The 24,531-nt window shown below is 35.6% G+C and overlaps 2 protein-coding genes across 6 annotated transcripts in view; one reads left to right on the forward strand and one right to left on the reverse strand.

Annotated features, from left to right (window-relative positions):
- The window catches only part of NECAB1 (N-terminal EF-hand calcium binding protein 1), a 48,541-nt gene extending 37,200 nt beyond the window's left edge, over positions 1-11,341 (forward strand). The window contains exons 6-13 of one of the 2 annotated variants that reach the window (XM_087931498.1): positions 429-565; positions 1,285-1,397; positions 3,551-3,675; positions 4,977-5,027; positions 5,689-5,801; positions 7,516-7,590; positions 8,586-8,677; positions 11,147-11,341. In XM_087931498.1, the coding sequence (XP_087787624.1) occupies positions 429-565; positions 1,285-1,397; positions 3,551-3,675; positions 4,977-5,027; positions 5,689-5,801; positions 7,516-7,590; positions 8,586-8,677; positions 11,147-11,172 (732 nt within the window). In that variant the 3' untranslated portion in view covers positions 11,173-11,341. The remainder of the gene's footprint in view (positions 1-428; positions 566-1,284; positions 1,398-3,550; positions 3,676-4,976; positions 5,028-5,688; positions 5,802-7,515; positions 7,591-8,585; positions 8,678-11,146) is intronic. The other variant, XM_087931499.1, reaches the window with a different exon arrangement.
- An 890-nt stretch (positions 11,342-12,231) lies between these two features.
- Positions 12,232-19,718, reverse strand: C3H8orf88 (chromosome 3 C8orf88 homolog). 4 transcript variants are annotated; one of them, XM_087931503.1, is made up of 6 exons: positions 19,465-19,718; positions 19,000-19,092; positions 18,795-18,886; positions 16,320-16,404; positions 15,727-15,791; positions 12,232-13,706 (listed from the first exon to the last, which is right to left on the reverse strand). In XM_087931503.1, exons 2-6 carry the CDS (start codon positions 19,064-19,066, stop codon positions 13,659-13,661), a joined length of 357 nt encoding a protein of 118 aa, XP_087787629.1. In that variant the 5' UTR covers positions 19,067-19,092; positions 19,465-19,718; the 3' UTR covers positions 12,232-13,658. The 4 variants fall into 4 exon arrangements, with proteins under 4 accessions (XP_087787629.1, XP_087787630.1, XP_087787627.1 ...); XM_087931504.1 differs by having other exon boundaries at positions 12,232-14,228; XM_087931501.1 differs by having other exon boundaries at positions 12,232-14,228; positions 15,727-15,833; positions 19,465-19,713.
- Between the last annotated feature and the right edge of the window lie 4,813 nt (positions 19,719-24,531).

The raw sequence follows: 24,531 nt of genomic DNA on the forward strand, positions 1-24,531 counted from the left end.
AGACTGTTGCTGTTTACCATGATTTGTTGAACAACCCCCAAGCATATGAGTTGGATAATATCCTAAATCATGGTTTACAATCTACAATGGAGGAATTCAAACACAATAAGCAAAATCAAACTAACCAAACTAACCATATTATGATTTAATATGATTTAACCTTCTTTCAGCCTCCAAGGACCACTTACCTTGCTACAAGGTTGACTCCTGATGATCAGTTTGAAACATACATATTTTTTCTTGAAAGAATGTAGATATGGTTTACCATTGTTAACTTTTTCCCCAAATTTCCATTTGGAATAACAATTGGAACATACCAAATCTAATTTTAGAATTATGACTGTAAGGAACTATTATTTGGGAGAAAGTACTTGTAGTTGAAAAATGGTGAGCTTTTTCTTTTTACTAGTTATCCCTATTTGTTTTAGAATTATCAAGAAGCTTCTACTTTGGAACAATTTGTAACTCGCTTCTTGTTAAAAGAAACTCTGAATCAACTGCAATCTCTACATAATTCCCTGGAATGCGCCATGGAAACCACAGAAGAACAAACCCAACAAGAGCAGTAAGATTCTTACTATTGTGTCACAGTGGTAATAATTTACATGGTAGAAATTATTTTAGGAAAGCTGCTATAGACTAATGTCTTGCTCAATTACTGTAATTTACAGAATGATACTTTTATTTTATATAAAATAAAACCTGCCCTGAGATTTGTAGTTAAATTGCTTGAAAGTAGCTGTGGTCCATAAATTATTCCCTAACTATTCCTTCTATTTCAAGACTCTTCCTTCCCAATGAATCCATATCCAGGTAGTGATGTCAAGAGAGCTCTTGCATTGATGAGCTGTTCTTTTTTCTGGTTCCACTGTCTTTGAACTAAAAAGGAACTATTTTGGAGCTTTCTGTCCCATTGCCTAGTCCACAATATGTCACTCCCAAAGTGATCTTTCATGATTCTCGTTCTCGCAAGAGGACTTCAGGCAGACATTCTCAACCTTCCTCACAGTACTCTTGTTATGGGAACATATAAGAGAGAATCCTATCTTGATCTCCTAACTCAGTATAGAAACACAAATAATGTTATCTAGGTCTGTATTTTTGTTGCTGGTTTTATTTCTAACTGGTTTTTATGTAGATGACCAGTGTATTTAGGGTCAATTTTGTGACAGACAAAAACAGTGAGAAAGTTTAATAAGGTTTCTCTATGTAAAGGGTTGCAAACAGATTCAACATGTAAATAATTTAAATACTGAACTGCTTTATATGTTTTTTCCCCTAAAGGCAAGTCCCAAAGAAGCCAGAGGTGCTCAAAATACAACATCCAGGAAGACGTTCAGGTCGAAGGCTCAAGAGAAATAATAGTTTTTCTCCACTTAGTCCTCTTTTGAACCCAGGTAATGTTGTTTAATATTTACCATTGTTTATTCATTCTTTAAAATCCATGCAAGACGTCATATAAAATGAAGAAATAAATTTCATTTTTGAAATGAAATTCATTTTATATTCTGATCATTTTTAATATGTTGTGTATAGTACTGGCTTTATATCTGCCAAATATCGGCAACTAACTTTAAATCTGCAGCTAACTTTAAATCACATTGTTCTGAGTCATCTAGAAGAGTGGGAGGGCTGCTTTTTGTGGATTTTAGTTCAGCGTTTAACACAATTCTTCCACATAGACTAGTGTCTAAACTTCTGGACCTTGGACTTTCTAATTCAATCTGCCTTTGGATTATGGATTTCCTGTCTGGCCACTCACAGAGGGTCAGATTAGGTAATCATACCTATTCAGCCCTTATTCTTAACACTGGTACACCAAAGAGGTTGTGTGTTGAGTTCCTTACTCTATACTCTTTATGTGCATGACTTCATTCCCACTCACGCTAGTAATACCATTGCTAAATTTGCAGATGATACAACAGTGGTGGGACTTATCTCCGAGGGGGATGAGTCTGCCTACCAAGATGAGGTGGACCAGTTGCTTTCGTGGTGTGGAGACAACAACTTGGTCCTCAACACCAGTAAGACCAAGGAGCTTATAGTGGATTATAGAAGGAACAGATCAGACATCCAGCCCTTGCTTATCAATGGAGACTGAGTGGAGCAAGTGGCCCATTTTAAGTTTCTGGGTGTTACCCTAAAAGAGGACCTGAGCTGGGGTGCTCACGTTGCAGCTTTGGTCAAAAGGGCCCAGCAGAGATTATACTACCTAAGGCTTCTCAGAAAACAACAACTGAATGAGAAACTGCTGGTGACCTTCTACCGCTGCACCATAGAGAGCATTTTAACATACTGTATGGTTTGCCAATTGCAGATAGGACAGCACTCCAGAGGGTTAATGTCATTGCCCAGAAGATCATTGGTTGCCCTCTTCCCTCTTTGGAAGTGCTTTATAGCTCCTGCTGCCTTAAGAAAACTCAAAACATTATCAAAGATCCATCTCATCCTGGGCACCCTTTTTTTGAACTATTACCATCTGGCAGACAGTACAGAATAATAAAAATAAGGACAAATAGGCTGAAAAAACAGCTTCTATCCCAGGGCAGTAGCTCTTTTGAATTCTGCTGTATAGTGCAGTGGTGTGGTGTCGGGGGTTTCCTGTTCAATGTGTGAAGGGTGAAGGATGTGTGTTTGTGTTTATTTTCATGGTCATGGTCATGATGTGCACTGAAGATGGTGTTTGATTTAGTTGTACGACGTGCAATAACAATTAACTAAATGTCTTGCAGGGTTTAAAATATTTCAATGTATTTGAATTATAATATTTTAGATATACATCTTAATATATTCAGAAACAAATATATTGTATACAAAATAATTTAAAGTAGCCACTTATATTCATCCTGATAATCCACCGTAATGAAAATGCCATTTCTACCTTTATGGCCTGTTTTTACTGTAGTTGGATGTGGAGAACATATATTTTATCTCCCCACTTCTGAACAATTGGCAGGTTGATACAAACCTCTTCTTGACTTTCTGAAGGAATTTTCTTCCCACCAATGTTCACTTTAGCAGGACACCCAGTCTTGGCTGCTCTCAGAAATTAAGCAAAATTGATCCTGGTTAGAGTTTACAGAAAGAACTATTTTGGAGTTTTAAACTGCTGTGAAGTGTTTTAAATAAGAAGTGGTTTATGTATGTGCATAAATAATAAATTCCAAGATTATTGGTGACAAAGGGGAGTTTAAAAAAGAGAAGAAAGCAAACCAAGAAATGGCTGCCAAAAAAAATTCAGAGGGTTTGAGTTCAGCTTGCAGGTGTAATTATCTTTACTAATATTTATTGGGGGGGAGGGGGTTGATCCAGTGCAAGCAATCTATGAGGAATGAGATTTCTACATTTTCAAAAGAAAGCAGAAGTAGAAAGATTTAAATCAAGACAGAATCAACATGGGATTTATACTTTACTTGCACCACTTGTCCAGTGAAACAAAAACTCCCCTCCCTCTCCAAGAAACAATACATAGGTATCATAAAAGTGTGTCTTATTAAGCAAGTACAATCTTCAATCATATTTCAATTCAGGTATGTTATGTTTTACAAAGGTTTGCATAAGGAGGACAACCAGTGGATGACCCAAATAAACAGACTTCAGAAGCTGATTGATAAGCTAGAACAGAAGGTGTGCATGACAACTTCATTACATCCCTCTTTGCTATTGGAAGCTTCTGTAAGAAATAGGATCCATCCAATATTTAAGGTTTCTTTTTTGTTTAAGAATCTCTGAAGTTTACTTTGTTCTAGAAAGAGGACACATTGATGTGTACTCCTCATTGACCCCCTTCATGTCACCAACTATTTTTTATATTTTCACTAAACCAAAAAGCAGTACAGCACAGGGTATGTCAATTATCTCCAGCACTTAAGGAGTCTGTTAATCCACTTATTGATAGGGCAACTTTTCAACAACAGAATAAAATTTTGTGTGGTTAGAGAAGCTGACAAAAGATAGATCCAGTTTGAATATGATACAAATTAGAACAGGGATTGTGACTTAATTAAAAAAATAGAAGGAAGTTTTATTTAAAAATAAATAAGTTCAAGAAAAGCCACAATTGTATCAGGAAAAAAAATACAAATATTTCTTTGCCATTGAGCAGGTAAACAACAAAAACTAGTATATTACAAAAAGTACACAGTGAATTCACAGAGAAAAGTAAGACCCACTCTTGTTCTCTTAATATCTTTATTGCCTTTCATTATAGAGTAGACAGTTTTATTAATCATTAAACAACATGCATAAAGGAAGTTCCAGGAGGCATGAGATATTGCCTTTAAGAGAAAGGATGCATGTTGATTGACCAGGATATACTTATTTTTAATCCATATTTTTAAAAAGTGATATTTTACAAGTAGATTATCTTTTAATGTACCCCACATTGCAAATCCTATTTGACTGCAGATTTGACCAGCTGAAATTATTAATGTATCACCATCTGCCAACATGTTTAATCTACTATCTGTTGATTGCTTTATCATTGTAGCAACCATATTTCCTAATGCTTGTCATGTGGACCATCTTCAACCAATTCCAGACAAAAATAGTTAATTCTGAAAAAGAGGAAATACATTGACCATAAAAATTGAATTTTATGGTCTGTCATAAATCAGAAGAGGGTTCTTCTTGGCAGGATATGATGCTCCCCTGGCATAATCTTGGGTTGAAAAGATTTGATGGTAGAAATATTTGTAACTATTCTAAAAACCTCCATAGATGTATTTTGCTGACTCCTAAAATGGAGCCCTTGTCAGTTATCTCCATACACAAGCTATTGCATCCACAGGGCAATGCTAGACTATTTCCCCAAGAAGGGAAAATAATCTTTTCAATATCTTTAAATTCCACTCCATTTTATGTGATATTTTCTACAAAAATAGATTAGGAATCACAGTATTTTTATTATTATTGAAGATGGTTAAAGCACTAGATAACCCTTATACTTTTGTATTTCCCCTTTATTCGTTGACAAGGACCTAAAGCTTGAGCCACTAGAAGAGGTTTCAGAAGGAAATACTAAATCTGTAAGTAATATTTCTCAGTTCCACCCCATGGAATCCATATGAATGGGAAAGCAGAAGGAACAAGAGTTCTAAATCCGTTCTGCTAAGGCTGGCATCTTCTTTCAATCCACAACCTTTTTTGGCACTTGTTTCAAATAAAGGCTTTCTAGAAAGAATGATCCAAAATCACAAAAGTTTATTTATTTACATGTTCCTCTACTCCTGCACTCAAACATGAAAAACTTTGCTTTTGTTTTATCATTTGATCTTTGGAGCTGGGTTCAGACTTAGCTATTTTTTGACTGACCCATTTTAAAATCAACAAAAGGATTGAATATTTCCTATCCCAGCTAATGTCACTTTGTATGCATTCTAGCTTAATAAACTGCTTTAAAAGCCTAGACAAACATATATTAGAAGTAAGCTTTAGAAGCATTTTTACATGTTGAATTCATAAAGCAAGATAGCATGTGAAAGAGAAACCGAGAATTGATAAAAAAAAAAAAAACCTTTAGGGGATATAAAGGGTTGTAACGTGAGTGGAGCCAGAGTAACATGGCTGGGGTTACAAGGAAGAACTTGAAAAGCAATCTCAGAATAAGCTTTAAAAATGAAAAAAAAAGATAATTTGATGACAGTATAGTTAATGTCAATTAATTGGATTGCGTTACTGTTTTGCCAGCAAATAATGATTGTTCAGCGTCAGATGTCAGTAATCACAGAAGAACTAGAGTCGTTCCGCTTTGCTCTAAAGCAGTATGTAGATATGGCCTCTTCTCAGGATGGATGCCTGCAGTGAGTATGTCATTCTCAAAGAATGGAAGAATACAGGTCATTATACTTTAGGGAGATTGCACTTTGGGAGACATTGGAAATCATTAATAAAGAATGTTTATAAAACATCCTAGGCTGGCTAATTCAGCAAATGTAGTATCTCCATTATATTGTTCTCTTGGAATTATAAATGCCACAGTGGGCCACAGTAAACGTCAGGCCACCATTAATAAGATAGAAGAGACAATCTTTATTTTCCTAGGTATAAATCTGGCTGAATAGAGTGGTCTTATTCCTCAGATGTGTCAGCTACAAGGTTTAAATGCACCCCAAACATGCATTTTATGAAGTAAATCTCACTGAATAGAACTTACTTTTGAGTAAATACAAGTAGTAAAGGTTAGTTTTTGAATATACAAATGATAACCAATAAGTGAATTAGTGCTTACCTATGTCAAGCACCTTGCTGATACCACCTGATAATTTCTTTCAGAGTACCAATATTACAGTATAAATCATTCAAGATGTACAATTTCTATTATTAACTGCAAACTTTTGTTAAAAAGGAGATATTTTACATTATAGCACATTGTGTAACATGCTCTACTTTCTGACTTCCAGAAAGTTAACAAACTATGACTAACCAGTCAATTTATTTGGATGCATAGATTAGATTTTTCTCAAAGGTTGAATTTCAATTTCTGTTTGCATGTTATTGCAGATTATTGCTGACAAAACAAATTAGGTGTCAAATCTAGTTCAGAGCTATATAAACAAATATATATTTGCATTATATTTAGCTATTCATATAAATATTGTCCATTTCGTCAAAGTAATATCTACTGAAATTCATGAAGTTACAGTGAACAAAAGAATGTGAGTGAAATAGGATTACAACACTTTTACTAGAAACTATTGTCCAAGTGAAAAAATAATTAACATCAGTAATCTGATAAGGATACAGAAAACTTAAAGAGAATTTCCATTTAATCTTATGTATCATTTTCCATGCATATGGTGCCATCTGCTGGCAATTCTCAAATTTGACATTTTGCTGTAATTACCCAAGTAGCTGCATCACATAATTGAGTATTTCCATTTCATTCAGCTAAGGGTCAAATATCCAAGGAAATAGATTTTCTTACAAATCTTACCAGTTGAATACGGAATTGTGTGCTATCAGAGATACTCCTTGTGTAGTTTCTAGGTATCAGATTATGAATTTCCATTCATCAAATTTTGGGAGGTTAGATTCAATTCTTCTTCCTTTTTTCCAAAAACTAACAGTATTTCAGTTTTTAAAGTTTCAATAAAAATAATCATGCATATGTTCACATACTTCATTATTGAAAAGTTTAACTTTGAATGTTAAGTTTTTATTACATTACAAATCACATGGCTGCTATGCTATGGCCAAGAAATTACTATTTTTTGCTAAAATATATTCTGCTCAAACTTAGGTTCAAAATTCCTCTGAATAGTGTACCATTTATTGCAAATGCATTTTGGCTTTCAATTAGTTTTATATGAGGTTGTAGTGCTGGAATGATTTATTTAAAATTTCATTTTCATGGTCATAAAAAAGGGTGAGCTTTAACTTAGTTTAATATTACAGAAACAAGGCATTATCACTAGGCTTATTCCAATCCAAAGTTGAAAAAGAGACAAAACTGTTTTTAAATAAATGTAAATATAAGCTGTTTTCTATCCAAATAATTTTGTGCTTATATTTTAGTGTTTCTATCCAGAAACTTTCAGGCAAATCCTGTTTCATTGTTTATGAATTTTGGGAAAATAATGCCTGGAACAGGTAAGTAGGTTTCTAAAACACTATTATTCATCAGCATCAGCATGCTTAGGCAATATAAGCAGTTTACTGCATGTCAGTCTTCTGCATTAATTGCTTTAATCAGGAACCAACATTGCTACTTTTATAGGTACCTTTCTGAAAAATATCAACTTCCTATTCCAGCAGTATAAAGGTTCCCCTCGCACATATGTGCTAGTCGTTTCCGGCTCTAGGGGGCGGTGCTCATCTCCAATACAAAGCTGAAGAGCCAGCACTGTCAGAAGACATCTCCATGGCCATGTGGCCGGCATGACTAAACGCACGGGATGCTGTTACCTTCCCACCAAAGTGGTCCCTATTTTTCTACTTGCATTTTTACATGCTTTGAAACTGCTAGGTTGAAAGAAGCTGGGACAAATAACAGGAGCTCACTCCGTTACGTGATGCTTGGGATTGAACTGCCGACCTTTCTGATCAACAAACTCAGCGTCTTAGCCACTGAGCCACCACGTCCCTAATACTGAACCTTAAAATATAAAAAGATTTTTGTGGCCAGCAGAAGGCAATGTAAAAGAATGTGATAAAAGCATCCGTTGATTCTAATAGATTTAGAGATGAAAATACTGATTCATCAAAACTCAGAATACATTTTAATATGGCAATATTTTTACATGTGAAAACTCATTTCGGACATAAAAGTGTAGCCCCAGAGCAAATATCTCAGAAGCCCATGGTGGCCCTATCTTGTTTTTAGATAAGAAGCTCTGTGATAAAACAATTCACAGCTGCACACTGCCCCATTGACACAATTTAATCACAGATCATGTTTCTGAATGAGTTCTGTCTGGTTATGAGCCTGTGTACATCTGAAGCATTTATTTGTGAATTGGAACAGCTAGGCTTGGATTGAGCTATTTGTATTATTCATGATTAATTTAATGGTACATTTTAATACTATAAAATGTAAAACAAAAAATGTAAGAATGACTTTAGGTAAATATTACTTATTTCTCCAGTCATCTCCAGATGAATTATAGCAAGTCATTCCAAAGAAGTAATGTAGATTGCCTGGAGACTCCAGAAAACATTACAACTATGCTTGTTCCTGGTAATGGTTTTTTTTTTTAACTTTAAGTGTTCGTTATTTCCTTATGTTCTTCCCAATCATTATTTAGTTCTACTCTAAGAAACAGTAACAAATAAATATCCATTTGGAAAATATTATTAGAGTATAAATCTCATTGAATACATGGTGGCATTAGAGATTAACTGAGGTGTATTTGTCAATTCCAAATACACCTCTGTTAAAGTTAGTCATAACTTTATTTTGCTTTGCTTTGTTTCTGCAAACAGTAAACAAGACTTAGTAGCCTAGTTTAGTTGCACACATAATGCCAAGTTGTAAATGTTGCCAACAAACAAACAAAAAAAACCCTGATGAATTTACCTCAACTAACCACCATTCATTCAGCAGTTATGACAGCAATGAAAAAAATAGACTAACTAGTCCCTGAAGTTGCTGCCATTGCAGCTTCCCTACAATCATGTGATCAAAATTTGGGCCCTCTCACATTTAAAGCTATAGTGACTCCCACCCCCCACCTATAGTCTCATCTCTGCCTTTTTGGGTGCCCTATCCTACATATCCTTGCCCCCCCGCCCCCGCCGCCACCTCCCACGGCTGATGTTTACCATTTTCTTCATGTGCAGGGCCAAGATTCAAGTATTGGATGAGGGTGTAGCCATGGGATGTGCACAGTGAGCACAGCAAAACCACAAAGCCTTGTCTGCCCTACAAGGTGGCTAGGCTTAGCAGTGAGACAGCAAAGTGTTCTCCACTGCCAGGCAAGGCAAGAGAGCCAGCAGCAGCCCCCCAACAAACATGGAAGCTGTGTGGGAGATACTGTTCAGGGTAGTGGCAGAACTGGGGGATGTGGAGGACACCAGTGGTCCAGAGGTTCAGTGCACACCCTGCAGCTGTTGTTGGAAGCACCTTCTGCAAAGATCACCTCTGGTAGCATCTGCTGCAAAAGCGATGTCTTTGCAGCTTGTCCTCCCGGGGAGAAGTTTTGCAAGTTAAGCCATACCCAATGCCTAAATCCTCAGCCATCAGGAAGAGGGAAAAGGTGGCAAAGGTCAGCATGGGTAGCAGGTCCCAAGTCAGCAAGGATCATGAAGATAGACTGAAGCTTTGTGGGTGTACTGCTGGGCCAGGTTGCAGCTAGACTTCATGCTGCAGCTCAGGGGCTTTTTGCAGCCCCAGAGCCATGGAGTGCCAGGAAGCCCCTGAGCTGCAGCATATTCTTTTTCTGTTCTTCCTGAGTTCACACCATACTGCACTCCCTCCACCAACTCATGCATGGTCATCCTTTCCAGGCCTCCACCCGCAACAGCATTCTCATGCTCTGCACCTGGGATTCCTGCCTCTCTCTTCTTAATAACCATTGTGACTTGGGCCTACAATGGAAATGGGGAGTGCCAGATTGCAGTCGCTAAGCAATGCAGTTACATGACATGTCACTTTACGTCTGCACTGCCTGATGGAAATTCTAAGTGGAGGATTACCTATATGAGTTTTAGAATAAAAATATTAAGATTTCATGGATTGTATAAACTTAGTTGAAGACATTTGTTCTATACTATTGAATTATTGCTCTGATTCTATAAATCTCAAAGTTGGAACAGGCCACTGAGTCCAACCCATTTCTATTCAGTTAAAATAATTCAAAAGCATTTATTGATAGGGAGTACAGTTGTAGAAGTTATGATTCAAATGTTCTGATTCATTTAAGTTTTATTTGCTGCATGGGTGCCTCCAGATATAATTTAAAGGATTGATCATTTTCATGGGTCAGATAGTGCTGATCCAGAAAGAACCAAAAAGTTGAAGAAATTTTTCTGTATCCACACAAAATTTAAGACCTAGAAATATTCTACTTCATGTATCCCTTTCATCAGAAGTAGCAAAGTTAATCTATAAGGGTTCTTTCAGATATGATACCTTTCTAATGGGATTAATCTAATTCCCAAATTAAAAATTATTTAAATGTCAAACATACATTTTTATCAATACAGCATTTTACCAAATTGTTAATTGATGAATTTTAATTAGCTCCCATCCCATATCAAAGATCTTTTTTTAAAAAAATCAGGCTAAAATCAACACATAAACTTATATGCAGATGACAATTTTCTCTAAAGCTATGCTGTTGTGTTTTATCATGTTTTATCAGTCAGATAAAAAAGACTGCCAAATCCCAACAATTTTTAAGTGTCTTAGTCAAATTGTGATATATTATGCCATTTAAAATATTGTAATCTTGTAGGAATTTTGCAAGGTTCATGTTTATTTGCTTATCTATTAAATTTATATGCTGCTCATATCACTCTACAAAGCTATACTGTAAATATTTCTTACCATATGTATGTCAGTATATTTTAATCTAATTGGTATAACTACTAAAGTGAAACATCTATTTACATGCTGCAAAATTACTTTAAAACTAAGCAGTCCTTTGAAATGTTGATGGGAATTACTAATATGAGATTATTTAAATCATGAATATTTGCTTTTCAGCTTCTTGGTGCATCCTGAACAACTAGAAGTACATACTTCTTAAAAATAGGCTTTACATTAAACAGCACTAGAGAACCACCATAGTCTCTGAAGTTAGCAAATCATGACTATTCTTTCATGGACAGATTCTTCCATTTAAAAACAAATCCATGTTGTAAAATTTGTTGTGATTAATATTGGATGGAATACTACAAATTCGTTTTAGTCACGGTTCTTTTTATATATAATATTGTGTTGCTTGTATTTACTATTGCATTCATCTTTTGTAAAGTTCCCTGAAAATTCATTTCTACCATCGTTTGAAATTGTTATGTCTTCTAAATTAGTGTAGTGATGTTAGTCAGATGTGTACAGAAAATAACTGTGAAGAAACTAAAGTATTTTACTGTTTTATATTTATAGTTAATAGAAAAAGTTTCATTATATTATGTTTATAAAGAAATCTATATGGAATAGCTATGTTGACATCAGAGAGAATACGAATACACATCTTTGTATGGAGATGATGCTATGGTTTTGGCTGAAAACTTGAATAATTTACAATGAACGTTAAACTGTATGATGCAACAAGGATCATGGACCTGAAAACTAAGCTATTAAAAACTAAGGTAGCTATGTTTGATAAAGAAAATGGAACTGAAGTCAGAACCTCAAAAGGAGGCAGGAAGACACTATATGGACAGTGCATAAAACAAGAACAGTTTGCACAGACAAGTGTGGAAAGATATTGACATTGATGTCTAAAATTGGCTGTTTCTTTTTCTTATCACATGCCTTTAATTTCTTTGTCTTATTATGTTTTAATTTCTTAGGCTTATTGTGCTTACTTCCTTTATTTTGAAAGGGAATAGTCTGATAAATATATACTGTACGTATGTAAATGTTCAAATGCTGTCCCAAGTGAAAGCACGTATCTTTAGTTGCTCTGTACACAGCAACAAAAAAAAATCTTCACAAAAGCAAATATCATCCCACATTTACATTCATAACCAGTAATATACAAAGTTCAATGTTCACCAGAAAAACATTACAAATGTAACATATTTGCATAAATTGGAAACGTTTGAAAGGAACAAAATACAACAGTAATTGATTAGCTTTATTAGGTTAGGAGGACCATTGTACTAGAGGACTAGATGTATCTTTGAATTCAAAATCTTGTTAACTATTTAGATGCTATCATGTGGAAAAGAAAGTGAAACCCAATTTGATCTAGTAGTTCTAAAGCTTAAGCATCAGCTAGAAATGAGAAAACTGAGTTCTAGTTCCACCTTAAATATGAAAACTGGCTGGGTGAGTTTGACCCAATATTCTTTCTCAGCCCATGACATCAGGTTCTGGTGGCAAATCAATTGATCAATTTCTATCTTAAACAAATGGATCGAATTAGGTTGATATCAAAAAAAGTGGAGTTGTGGAAAAATGCTAGGAAAAAATGTGGAAAAGAGTATACAGCAAAATCTGAGATGGGGGGAGGGAATGACACATGTAGAGACCAAATTCTTGACACATAACCAATACATATTTAAAATATTTTTAAAAAACTTTCAAAAATGATATAGCACCTAAATCCTAATAATTGAATTGGAAGTTTTAAACATTGAACAAAAAGACAAGTAGTAATAGCACTTAGACTTATAGGCTACGTCATAGTGCTTTACAGCCCTCTCTAAATGGTTTACAGAGTCAGTTCATTGCCCCCCCAACAATCTTGGTCCTCATTTTACCAATCTTGGAAGGATGGAAGGCTGAGTCAACCTTGAGTCACTCAGGATTGAACTCCTGGAGTGAGCAGTGAGTTAACCTGAAGTACCGGATTCTAACCACTGTGCCACCTTGGCATTTGTAATATACAGAACAGTCCCATAGCCTGTATACAGCTAATTAAGTTGGGACTAAGGATATGAGACAATCTACATCTTTTATGGTCATATTTTGCTTCTTAGTATTTAAATGTTTGGCATGAAAATCCTCAGATGCCAGTGTTCATACCAATTTTTGTACATATTGTTGTTAAAAGATTCTACAATCTAGCAAGAAGGTTGGAGCATGGAAACAAATTCCCTGTAGGTCCATGTTCCCCAACTCAGTTTAGTTTATGATGGGTTGGCAACTAGTCAAAATGCAAACAGCCACAAGATATGCTCCATTTATAGCAGTTAGACATATGGCATATTCTCAATACTTGGAATTTTGCTAGAATAAAAGGTGAGGAATTAGCCTCACATTTGTTAGGAACTAAAATCTACTGCAATGTATATGTAGCATTCCCAAAACTTGACAAGTGATAATGATCCTGCTTCAGTTGTTTCTTTATCACTACAAAAATCTTAATATAACACTAGTTCAGAATCAGACAAGTTGAAGTTGATTCACATACATTTTTGCTTGAATATAGCTTTACTGATGATTACACCAACTGTAAAAGATACATTTGAATTCAGTCTATTGATATTACAGATCACTTTTCCTTAATTTTTTTAAGTGGTGAAAAGAGACGCATTCTTTATCTTCAGAAAGATCTATCATTGCTTGTAGCAGGTAATAAACAATAATTTTTCTACAAAACAAAAGGCCCACACATTTAGTTCATAGAAAACATTACATATTTAAATAATCTTTGAAACATGTTTGCATTTATTAGATTGAGTCACAATTTAAGATAAAACTGAAAATTATTTAAGAAACTCAATCTTCTGACATAACTAAAAGAGCTATGGAAAATATATAAACAATGAATTAAAGTATACTAGCAATATTTATGGATAAAAGAATGTGTGACAGGACATCCAGAAGACTACTATTCCCTACTGGCAACTCTGAGCTTTACCTTCCCCTCCACAAATTGCTTTTTAGATCCAATACAGTTAATGTTATTTCAGACATTCTCTTCTCAATTTTCATTAATAAAATATGCTTAATATACTTATGGAGGCTCTCACAGCCATCTAATAGTGATGACCTTCCAGAGTAATAGATTATGGTCTAATTAGGAGATCTGAGAAATATGCTACAAAGCAGATCGCTGTCATCTCAGAAAATGCCAGCCACAATTGCTGAGGAAATGTCAGGATACCAGGTACTGTAATTAGATGACACCCATTAGCCCAGAAGCTCATCATCACTGGAAAGATATACAAGTAATCTGCAACCTATGACTATTTGTTCAGTGACCATTTGAAGTTACAATGACGCTAAATGAATGGCTATGACCAGTCCTCAGAGTTCTGCCCACCCCAGCACCCTTATTGTCATGCAATCATGAGCTGGGCACTTGACAATTGGTTCGCATTTATAGCCGGTTGCAGCACCAACAACCACACGATCTTCATTTTCTATTTTCCCTGCTCGCATCCCCCAAAAGTCAATGGGGAAGGTGGTAGGGAAGGTCACAAGTCACTGTGGAGAGAGATTTACTCCATGCTATGCTGGCCACCTGTGCACACCCATGCACCCTCCCTCACCTGTACTCTTGTGTACCCTCTCTAACCACCACCCCAAGCATCTTTCTGACCCTTGCTGCACCCTGCACTCTCTCTCTTTCTCTCCCTTTGAAGTGCATCTCTTAGCGATGGGAATTCCAAGCTCTATTGCTGTCATAAATCAAGATTACCTGTATTAGTAAAGTTTAGACAGGGATTTTTAATCACATGTAGTTTGTGTATTTATAACCATGATGTGAATGATTGCACAGTTATGGAATTATAAGCAATAACTCAATCTAAACAATTCATGTAATGCTTCATATAATAAAAAATATGAAAAACCTGTTCTTGAGCTTACAAAATCCATGTAAAAACATGACAGGAAAAAATTATATCTGTGCTATGCAGAAAAAAATACAGCTGCATTCTTTATTTTTCAAATCACAAACACAGCATCACTTTCCCCACTGTTAAAGAAGCATGCTTTTTACAAAGCTTGAGCAGCTGTTACTGAAGCTCTTCCTTGTCTGTCTCACCACCCATACACATATACACGTACATATACAAGTATATCCTACTTTCATTATAAAACCCATCCCCAATATTTTAGCGGGGAAAAGTTTGGAAGGACTCATGTATCTGCTTTCATTTTGGCATATACTTTTGTGCAACATCACTTGAAATTTACAAACGGTTGGAAAATCATGAACACCTATCCGTTCTGTATTAATTCTAAAGCCTTCAGACATCCATGGCCTCATTCCACTCATTTCAATCATTTTCAGTTTATTTTTACATCTAAAGGATAATAGTTTTTAATACCATGAAATATACAAAATGCACTCTGCTTAGATTTTGTATGCAGGTCATTCTTGGTCAAGGAGTATATTTGCATAATATATTCAGACTTCTTTCCATTTATTCATAAAATAATATAGTAAGCAGCAGCAATTATCATTTGTGATAGAAATGTGGTTCTTCCCTAAACTACGAGAGATAACTAATCTCATAATAAATTATCTGTAGCATCATTTTGTCATTGTGACTAAAAATGGATATCTATGCTGCAACTTCACTATACAATAAATCTGTACTATTAATTTAAATGTCAGTAAAATTATTTCTACAAACTCAGTTTTAAATTCAAATACTTACTGGCTTTTCCAGTACAATAGGATGATCAGGAAGAAATTCTGGCTTCTTTTGGGCAAGTGAAACCCCTGAAAGTTTCAGAAGGAAATCTCTGCTATATGTTATTCTTTCTGCCAACACAAACATTTATTACTGAAAAGTGATAGGAACACTGATAAACAAATCAGGCATCTTCTAATCAGTAACTAGACTTTTTGGCAAACAATTTTACAGATGAATTTTAGTTAGCAAATCTGTATCCTTATAACTAAAAATAACAAAGTATGGTTCTGGATGTTTGAATTATGATTATCATTCTATACTAAATGTTATAGTAATTTATATAGAGTTTTAAAGTTCAGTGTCTAGTGTTATAAAGAGATTGGATTGACATGCAATCATTATTTGGCTTATTCCTTGAGCTTTTGAAATATAAATACCACCTAAGCTGTAAGCATGGTATGCTAAATGAGTTCTTGAATACAAATTCATTTAAATTCACAGATAAATTTCAAATATTGAATTGAAATTGAAAATTACTAGAAAAGTCTAAACCCAAAACCCGAAATATATTTTGTGTATTTCTTCATGATAATTTTAAAAAATTTAATACTTACCTTTTGTGACTTCATTTTTATGTTGCACTGACAGACTAGGAATCAAATTGTCATTTAAAACCAGCATTCCATTAGATTTACATATCTAAAATAAAGTGTAATACATATTATATTCTAATATGCATATATATCTAATATACATATTTCTATATAATAAGGATCTAGGAACTTTTGATAATTCATGCAAGAGATATTGTATCGAGGTATTATACACAGAATCATACAATACAATGTATACCACATGTAATTTTAATAGTGAAGAACACCACCAAAACACTTTAATTGCAGATCATAAGGTTAGAAGTTATGTAGTCACTATGGAAGGAAAAACAAGATTCATTCAAATTCTATCACAACTTTTTCACAGGCATACATGAGAAAGTACTATAAGACTGTCAGATCAGCCACCACAAAATCGTCAAGGTTTTTTCGATGCTGGTTTTAGGTACCATTTAGGACAAGATACAGGTAGACCCTAATTTATGGTCACAATTGAGCCAAAATTTCCACGCTAAGACAGTTATTGAGTGAATTTTCCCCCATTTAACCTTTTTGCCACAGTTGTTAAAAAGAATCACTGCAGTTGTTAAATGAGTCACATGCTTAAGTGAATCTTTTCTGCACTGTTCTGAGGTTTTGTAACCTTCCTAGCCAGCTTGACAAGCAAAGTCAATGAGGGAAGCTGGATTCACTTAATGACCACGATTCATTTAAAACTGCAATGATTCACTTAACAACTGTGGCAAAAAGGTTGTAAAATGGGGCAAAACTCAACTACTGCTTAGCGATGGAAATTTGGGGCTCAATTATAGTTGTAAGTTGAGGACTAGCTGTAGATCTTACAAAGTATGTACTAATTTGGTATGCACATTGTAGGAAGAGAATCATACTATATTAGCCAAAAATGGGCAATTTGATATAGGATTTAAATTGGAATAAGATAAGAAAGTTATGAAGATACAGCTCACATGTGAAACAGATTATACTTGTGTTAAAACACCTTCCTTTTGAGGTAGCCTGAAACTTTTTGATGTATATAAGTTCAACAATTGCTCATTCATCCTTGCTGCTACAATCTCATTTTTGCAAAATAACCACTTTGAGATTTGCAGTAGAGTGCCCTGGAAGTTTAAATGCTCCACATAACTTAGTCCTTCTTTTGATTCCTGATATCAATGTGTAGCCATTCATTATTTTGTCCAAATTCTGAGCTATTAGAAGATCAAGGCTGGCAAATGATGGCATATATCATATTAGAAGTCCTCTAAATACTATATAGCTGTTTAAAGATGTTTCAACAAATGTTTTAAAAAATTTTAATACATTATAGCTGTCAGTTGATAAGGTAATCTGTCCAACATAGTTTAATTTATTGATTAGTCTTCTGGTCATATTTTTTTAAAAGTATCTGATCTAATTTCAGATAAAATAAATAAAAATACAATAATAAAATAATATGTGGTAAATACAGAGAATCAGCATTGAAATAAGTATAGGACCTTTGCAGAATACCCCAATCTGTTTGATATAATGGGCTTTTAGCTTGATTGTCTTAACTGTAGACTTAGCAATTCTGCTCACAATATATTCATTAGAGCCCAGGAGAGAATAGGACAATCTGTAATTCAGATCCCAGTGTGCTGTTCTTTCAAATGGGATGTTAAATATCTATGTCAAAACGGTTCTATGAAAGTGAAAAAGAGCATGAGCAATATCTTCAATAACTGGGACACCACATTTATATATACTCTCATATGGCATATAATCTGTCCAACATATAACCTGCATGTGCCTAATCAACTGTCTTCTTTCATTTTTCTCTACCTCATCCCAATTTAAATTGTATATCATTTAGCTCTAGTTCACAAAGACTTATTCATTTTAATAAAATTTGCTAGTTCAGAAAGGTTATACCAGTTTTTTTATTGGGGGTAGTTGCAGTAAAGTACAGAATGTTGGCTGGCAGGGACCAGAGGACAAACTTTTCCTGCAGGGGTAGAATGTTCCATATTTCCCAAAACATAGCCAGGTTTCTAGGGCCTTATGAAAGACTAACAGGGTTGGGGTCAGTCTTTCATAAGGTCCTAAAAACTTGGTTATGTTCTCATGCCTGGGGTGCTGAATGTGTTAAGAACCCATTTTCTGGCAGTATTGCTAACTGCCCAAAAATTTTGCTCCTACATATATTTAATCTGGATGTTTTTACTGTTTTTATTGTTTTTAATATTTTTAATAGTATTTTTTTTCAATTGTAAGCTATCCAATCATCAGCTGAAATGGATGGCTATTGATTGATTGATTGACTGACTGAATCAAAGTTCTCATCCTAGTAGTTTAAAATACAAGATAATCACAATTATCATTTTACAGACTGCTATTTCAAAACAAGTTCAAGGATTGGGGTTGTGACACTGGCACTATAGCCAAGTAAGAGAGAAATTTTTGTTGTTGCTGTTTTACTGAAGTAATACTTACTGAACTAATTTCATTATGTAAAAAGACAGAAGCACTGCATGGAAAGTCAGCCTGAAAGCTACCAGAGTCTGTTGATACTGTGGCTAAGGATGCTGTAAAAATAAAAGGAATAGATTTAATTCTTCATTAATACCCTGTGTGCCCTTCTAAATCTCTGTATTAATATGTTTTCTGCACAAATTCTTGAGGTGATAAAGGCACTTACCACGAGAAGAGAGGCACAGAGATCTTGCTGGCTGAAGGTGTTTACCAATCAATCTCTTAGTTTCCATTTGTTAAAACACTTGGAGATGCCATGCTGGAAAATAAACAGCCCCCAAATATACACAGATGGGAAACCGGGTGATTACTCAAAGTGCCCTAATACACACATATACACGCGCGAGCGCGCGCGAGATAAGAAACCGCGGACAGAGGCTTCATAAAAGTTCATAAGGAAGAATGGCCATACATCATAACCACTTAAACAAAATATACATATACTGTTTATATATTTTCCCAGCTTCTGACAGCTCAGGCGACAAAAACCGCTCCACACATGCTCCATGCGCATGCGTGGTCCCCTTTTTGGCGCGGCCTCTGCGCTTCTCTGGGGCCATGGCGTTCGACCTTTTTGTCGGTCGACGGCCCTTCTTCCTCCTCGCTTTTTATTTTAGTGAGGCCTGCTTACCAGCACTCTGCGCTCTCAACCCGGGAGCAAGAGCAGCGCCGGCCGTTCCCGCGAACGCAAGGAGCGGTCTTCGAGAGGGAACCGGACGGGACAGGCCGGCTAAGTGACGGGCGAAATGTTTGTGGCGGAGAAGCAGCTAACCGCCCCCTCGGCAGAGCCGCCAGTGTTCTAAAGGCGCGCGCAGGGAACCTGACGGCAGCCGTTACTATCCATCATCGTCGTTGTCGTCATCATTATCACCATCGACCACAGACTCTTTTCTTAAAGAAAAGAGTCTGTGGTCGATGGTGATAATGATGACGACATATATATATAGAGAGAGAGAGAGAGAGAGAGAGAGAGAGACTTACCAGCACTCTGGCTCTTTGCCTGCGGTTAGCTTGCAGGTGCGCTTCTGATGAGAATGGAAAGGCTCCTCCCGTTTCTTACCTTCGCTCTTTTATATCCATTTATTTCAAAACATCTTAGGTTTCTTACTGCAGTTTGAAAGCGTGGAAAGGAGAATATAAAAATATTTAAAGGGTAACTGTTGAATAATTTGGCATACGTTTAGTAAAACTTAAAAGTGTAGAGACTAACTTGCATGTTGTTCAAGCAAGTTGATTCTGTTGCCTCAAATTTTAGGCTTCACTATTAACTTAAAAAATATTAGCACTTCTCCTGTTTAACGTTTTTTTAATTGAGTTATAAGATAAGATAAAAAAATACAAAAGTTAATAGGAAATCCGTGGAGAGGAAGGATTAGGAAAAAGAAAAAAGTATTGACTTCCTACTCTCTGTTGCAGTAAAATAAGGCATTAACATCAAATCATAACTTCTCATTTTTTCATAATAATATAAACTAGCCATTTCTATGAGGATCAGTCTAATCAGTAAAATCCAAAATCAAAATTACTTTCTTTTCCACTTCAAGCACAAAGTTCAGAAGCAGTCTCCATTATATTTTTTTCTTTAATTAAAATGGTCAAATCAAAGCGTCCTTTCATTTTTTGTGCATACAATAGTCTTGCTGTAAAATCTAAAAGTAAAGACTTCTGGTTAACTTGCATGTTCTTCAAACAAGTTGATTCTGTTGCCTCAAACTTTAGGTTTCATTATTAACTTTTAAAATGATAATATTAGGACTTTTAATATGGCAGTGGAGGCTGCTTTTTTAACTTTCAGAAAAATGTGGGTTTTTTTTTTTTTTTAGCCAAGACCTTTTCTTTTGGTAAATGAAGACGTGTAATTTTAGTATTAAATAACAGCACATTCTTTTAAAAAATCCTTGAATACAGGGGCAAGTTTTAAGAAAGATACAAATCCAGCTGAAAGGAGTAATGTAACTAATAAACTTGCCACTTGTGAAATGTTAGCCAGAAGCAATGTTTTCTTTTGTCTTAAGTTTCACATGTAATCATGTCTTTTGTTGTTAGATCACTTGCTTTCTGATGTACCATATATACTTAATGTATTTATCGTTTTCCATGTTGGATGAATTACTTTTCTGTGATTTGTTCCTTTTCCAGCATCAATATCAGATGCTGTAATTAATAATTTAATAATTTTTAAATAATCAAAAGTTTACTGACACAAGACAAACATACAGCATGCAAGCATTGAATGCAGCCTTGGCCCATCTGCAGCATATTTTGTAATCATGTACAAATAACTAATTTCTGCATGTCTAATTCTAGAATTCTCAATTCTAAAACTAAATTCCTAATAAAAATACTAATTTTATTCATTCATTATATTTTTATGCCGCCCATCTCCCCTATGTGACTGATTTTATAGGCTGATTTTTTATTTTCTAATTGGCACATCTTATCTCTCTTGCTAGAAGCAAAATGGTTTCTTTTAATTTATTCCTTATCTGCCTACATGACCCTTTCACTTTTTCGTAATAGTAAAGCACTAATTTCTAAAATGGAATTGGTTTAACTTTCTATAATTACATTCCAACACCTCACAACAATCCTGTGAGGTGGATCAGACTGAAAAAGTGTGACTAGCCCAAAGTCACCCAACCAACTTTCATGCCTAAGGGAAGGCTAATATTCAGTCTTCTGTTTTTCCCCAATGCCAAATTGTACCTTAATAATAATTTATTAATTTTGTATGCTTTCTGATTCTCAATGACTCTGGGGAGCTAACTACACTAAAAGGATTTAGTTCTATAACATTTTGAAACTACAGTTGATACAAATTACAGTAGTCATTGGTGGCTTTATGCTAATATTGCATTATAAAATACACACAGGTAGTCCCCAGTTTATGATAGTAATGGAGTCTGCCCACGTGGGCAACTTTATTTTGCAACCTTTTTTTCTTACAGTCATTAAGGGAATCCAGTGTTGTTAAGCAAGCCTATTACTTGTAACTGGGCAGGGGTAAATGCTGTTTTTTGACAAAAACAAATCAGTTACATGACCACCAGATGCTGGAAATTGCCATAAATGTCCAGTTATCAATTGCCTGAAATGTGATTATGTGACCATGGGACTAGCCATTGGAACTTCAGAAACATATAAGTACACACATCTTAAAGTTGCCAAGTTTGGGAACCCCTGATCTAGGTGTTCAAGATACAAGTGGATATTATGGATACGCTAGTAGACTAAGTTGTGGGCCCAAATGCAGGCTTTCTCAGGAATATTTTGGAATATTGCACCACCAGACTTTTGCTTTGCTGTGCTCTTACAGCTTTCCAGGAAGGGTTGAACATCATGCTGGGCATTTAATTTATAATTAGAGATAGCTGAACTGCTTAAGTGAGAATCCTGGATTGCCATTTGATTATAAGTTTTAGATGTAGTTTGACTCTGATTATAGGTGAGAGTATCCAAAGATTTTATTGTTAATGTATTGAGATGCAACTCTACTCTAATAACTTGCTTTCTATATTTAGAAAACACAAAATGATTTAATATAAAAAATGAACACATTTTAAAAAATATTACATATCAATTTGTTCAGTTGCACAAATAAACAGTTCTGAAATTTTATAGTGTCATAAGTCTTAAAATGATGACTTTTGAACTTCCCTATATATAAAACAGTGTGGTGTAATCTTCTCCATAGTAGTGTTATTTGGAATTTAAGGTTTCATTATTAGCTTTTTAATAAAGGTGTGATAGTAGCTTTAGCATGGCAGCCATGTCTCCTTTTGAAGTTTAAGATATCCATTTTCCTTTTAGCCAAAGTCATTTCTTCATTTTTTTTAAGTGCAGGAACTAACCTCTTTGGAAGCTATTTTATTGTATTCTAGATCAGGGGTCGCCAACCTTTTGGACCTCAGGGACCACCAAACTCATAATTTTAAATCCCAGGGACCACTAACTGGTTCTGTGGGTGTGGCCTAATTTGTGGGTGTGGCTTGGTGGTCATATGACTGGCTGGACATGGCTTGTATGTAAATATTATAAATATTTATATAAATATTGAATTTTTTTATTTTAAAAAAGCAACTTTTACCCAAAATCAGGCAAAGCGGACAGGCAGATTGAGTTGCTCACAGAATCACAGATTCATTCAGAGATCTATCTGCCATTGGCTAGCTCAGTCTGTCACATAAAATTTGCTTGCAAGCAAATCACAGAATTTAACTCTCAACACACCATGTATGTAAATATTGAATTTTTTATAAAAAAGGAACAACTTTTACCCAAAATCAGGCAAAGCAGGCAGGTAGATTGAGTTGTTCACAGAATCATTCAGTGATCTATCTATCTGCCATCAGCTATCTGAGTCTGTCACATAAAATTTGCTTGCCAAGAGTCTGCACTGAATAATAAAACCTTCAGTCCTAAGGGAGGTTCGGCTGTGCTTAAAAGCAGAGCCGAAGATCTAAAGACTACCTAGAAAGCAAGAAATCCAACCATTTCCTGCTTCCTAGCTAATCTAAATCTCCCGGCACAGCAGAACAGCTGATGGTCGGAAAAAGGAAAAATAGCAATTTAGCAGGCAAGTTTGCTGAATAAGGAGTGAGTGGGCAGGGAAGGTTCCTGCTGGCCCTGTGGGCTGCGCAGCCTTGTGTTTCTGTGCAGCCTGAATTAATTGCTTTAGGGGGTGTCTTGGGGTGAGATTTCTCTGAGGCCCACCAAAATTTTCTCGTGGCCCACCAGTTGGCAACCGCTGGATCACTGGATCAGCCTCATAGTTTCTAAAGTGAGCAGTTTGTGCAGAGGTGTCAAGATTTTCCCGAATGCTCACATGCGCAGATATGCACGCAAAAGCACAGACACCCTCCCAACACATTTATGTGTCAATACATCCCCACATAGGTGTCTTTATTCACATGTGGATTTGGGAAGCTTCTCTATTCGTCAATCGGTGCTTGGAAGACTCCAGCTGCCTTTGACCACTTCTGCTCCCTCTCCGAGAAGCTTCCGTTGTAGTTGGCTGGCCATGATGGTAGGAGAAGGGGAAAGTGGGGGTCCTTTTCCTACCCCAGAGGACCGGATTGGGTGGGATGTAAAGGAAACTCACAAGCGGAATTGATGTTATAGGAAAGAGGTCACTTTGGTAGTTGCGGGGCGTTGGGAAGAGATTTCCCAATCCGAGACGGCACACAGGTCTTTCTCCGATTGCTCTTTTTGCCAGTGGGAGAAAACGCCCTCACCAGGGAAGGAATTTGCACCCGACCCGAGTTTCTGATAAGGGAGTGGGGTGGGTAGGAGAAAGAGGGATGGACACGTTTACTTGCTGGCTCAAAAAAGGGGGAGCCAAGAAGAGGTGGACCTCCTGGTTTGGAGAATACCAGGGGTAAAGAGAGCAACAGAGGCTTTTCCGGTACTGTTCCAAAGAGCAGCGTTACCCTAACCAAAAATTATCACTAGAGGATCTTGAGAATTTCCTTGCATCCAAATAGAGGAGACTGGATGAAGACACATTTCAGAAATTTGAGCAGAAATCTTCCCAATATCTATTTTACAAAAAAAATCGCTGTAAATTACAGCATTTTAAAAAAAATCGGAATAAAATGAAACATACATGCATGCATATGGGTACACATACACACACAATACATACATACCGGTACTTTTGATGTTCCAGTACTTAAATGTTCTTTGTTGATTTGAAGTA

Source organism: Pseudonaja textilis, chromosome 3 (genome assembly GCF_049901715.1).
Source record: "Pseudonaja textilis isolate UNSWEBS1 chromosome 3, rPseTex1.2, whole genome shotgun sequence".
NCBI lineage: Eukaryota > Metazoa > Chordata > Lepidosauria > Squamata > Elapidae > Pseudonaja > Pseudonaja textilis.

Coding starts and splice junctions, on each gene's coding strand:
- C3H8orf88 (XM_026705903.2), bottom strand. CDS start 19,066: ATGGAAACTAAGAGATTGATTGGTAAACACCTTCAGCCAGCAAGATCT. Junction 16,405..18,794: donor TACATAATGAAATTAGTTCA/GTAAGTATTACT, acceptor ACTTTATTTTAG/ATATGTAAATCTAATGGAAT. Junction 13,707..15,726: donor CTATTGTACTGGAAAAGCCA/GTAAGTATTTGA, acceptor TTTGTTTTGTAG/AAAAATTATTGTTTATTACC.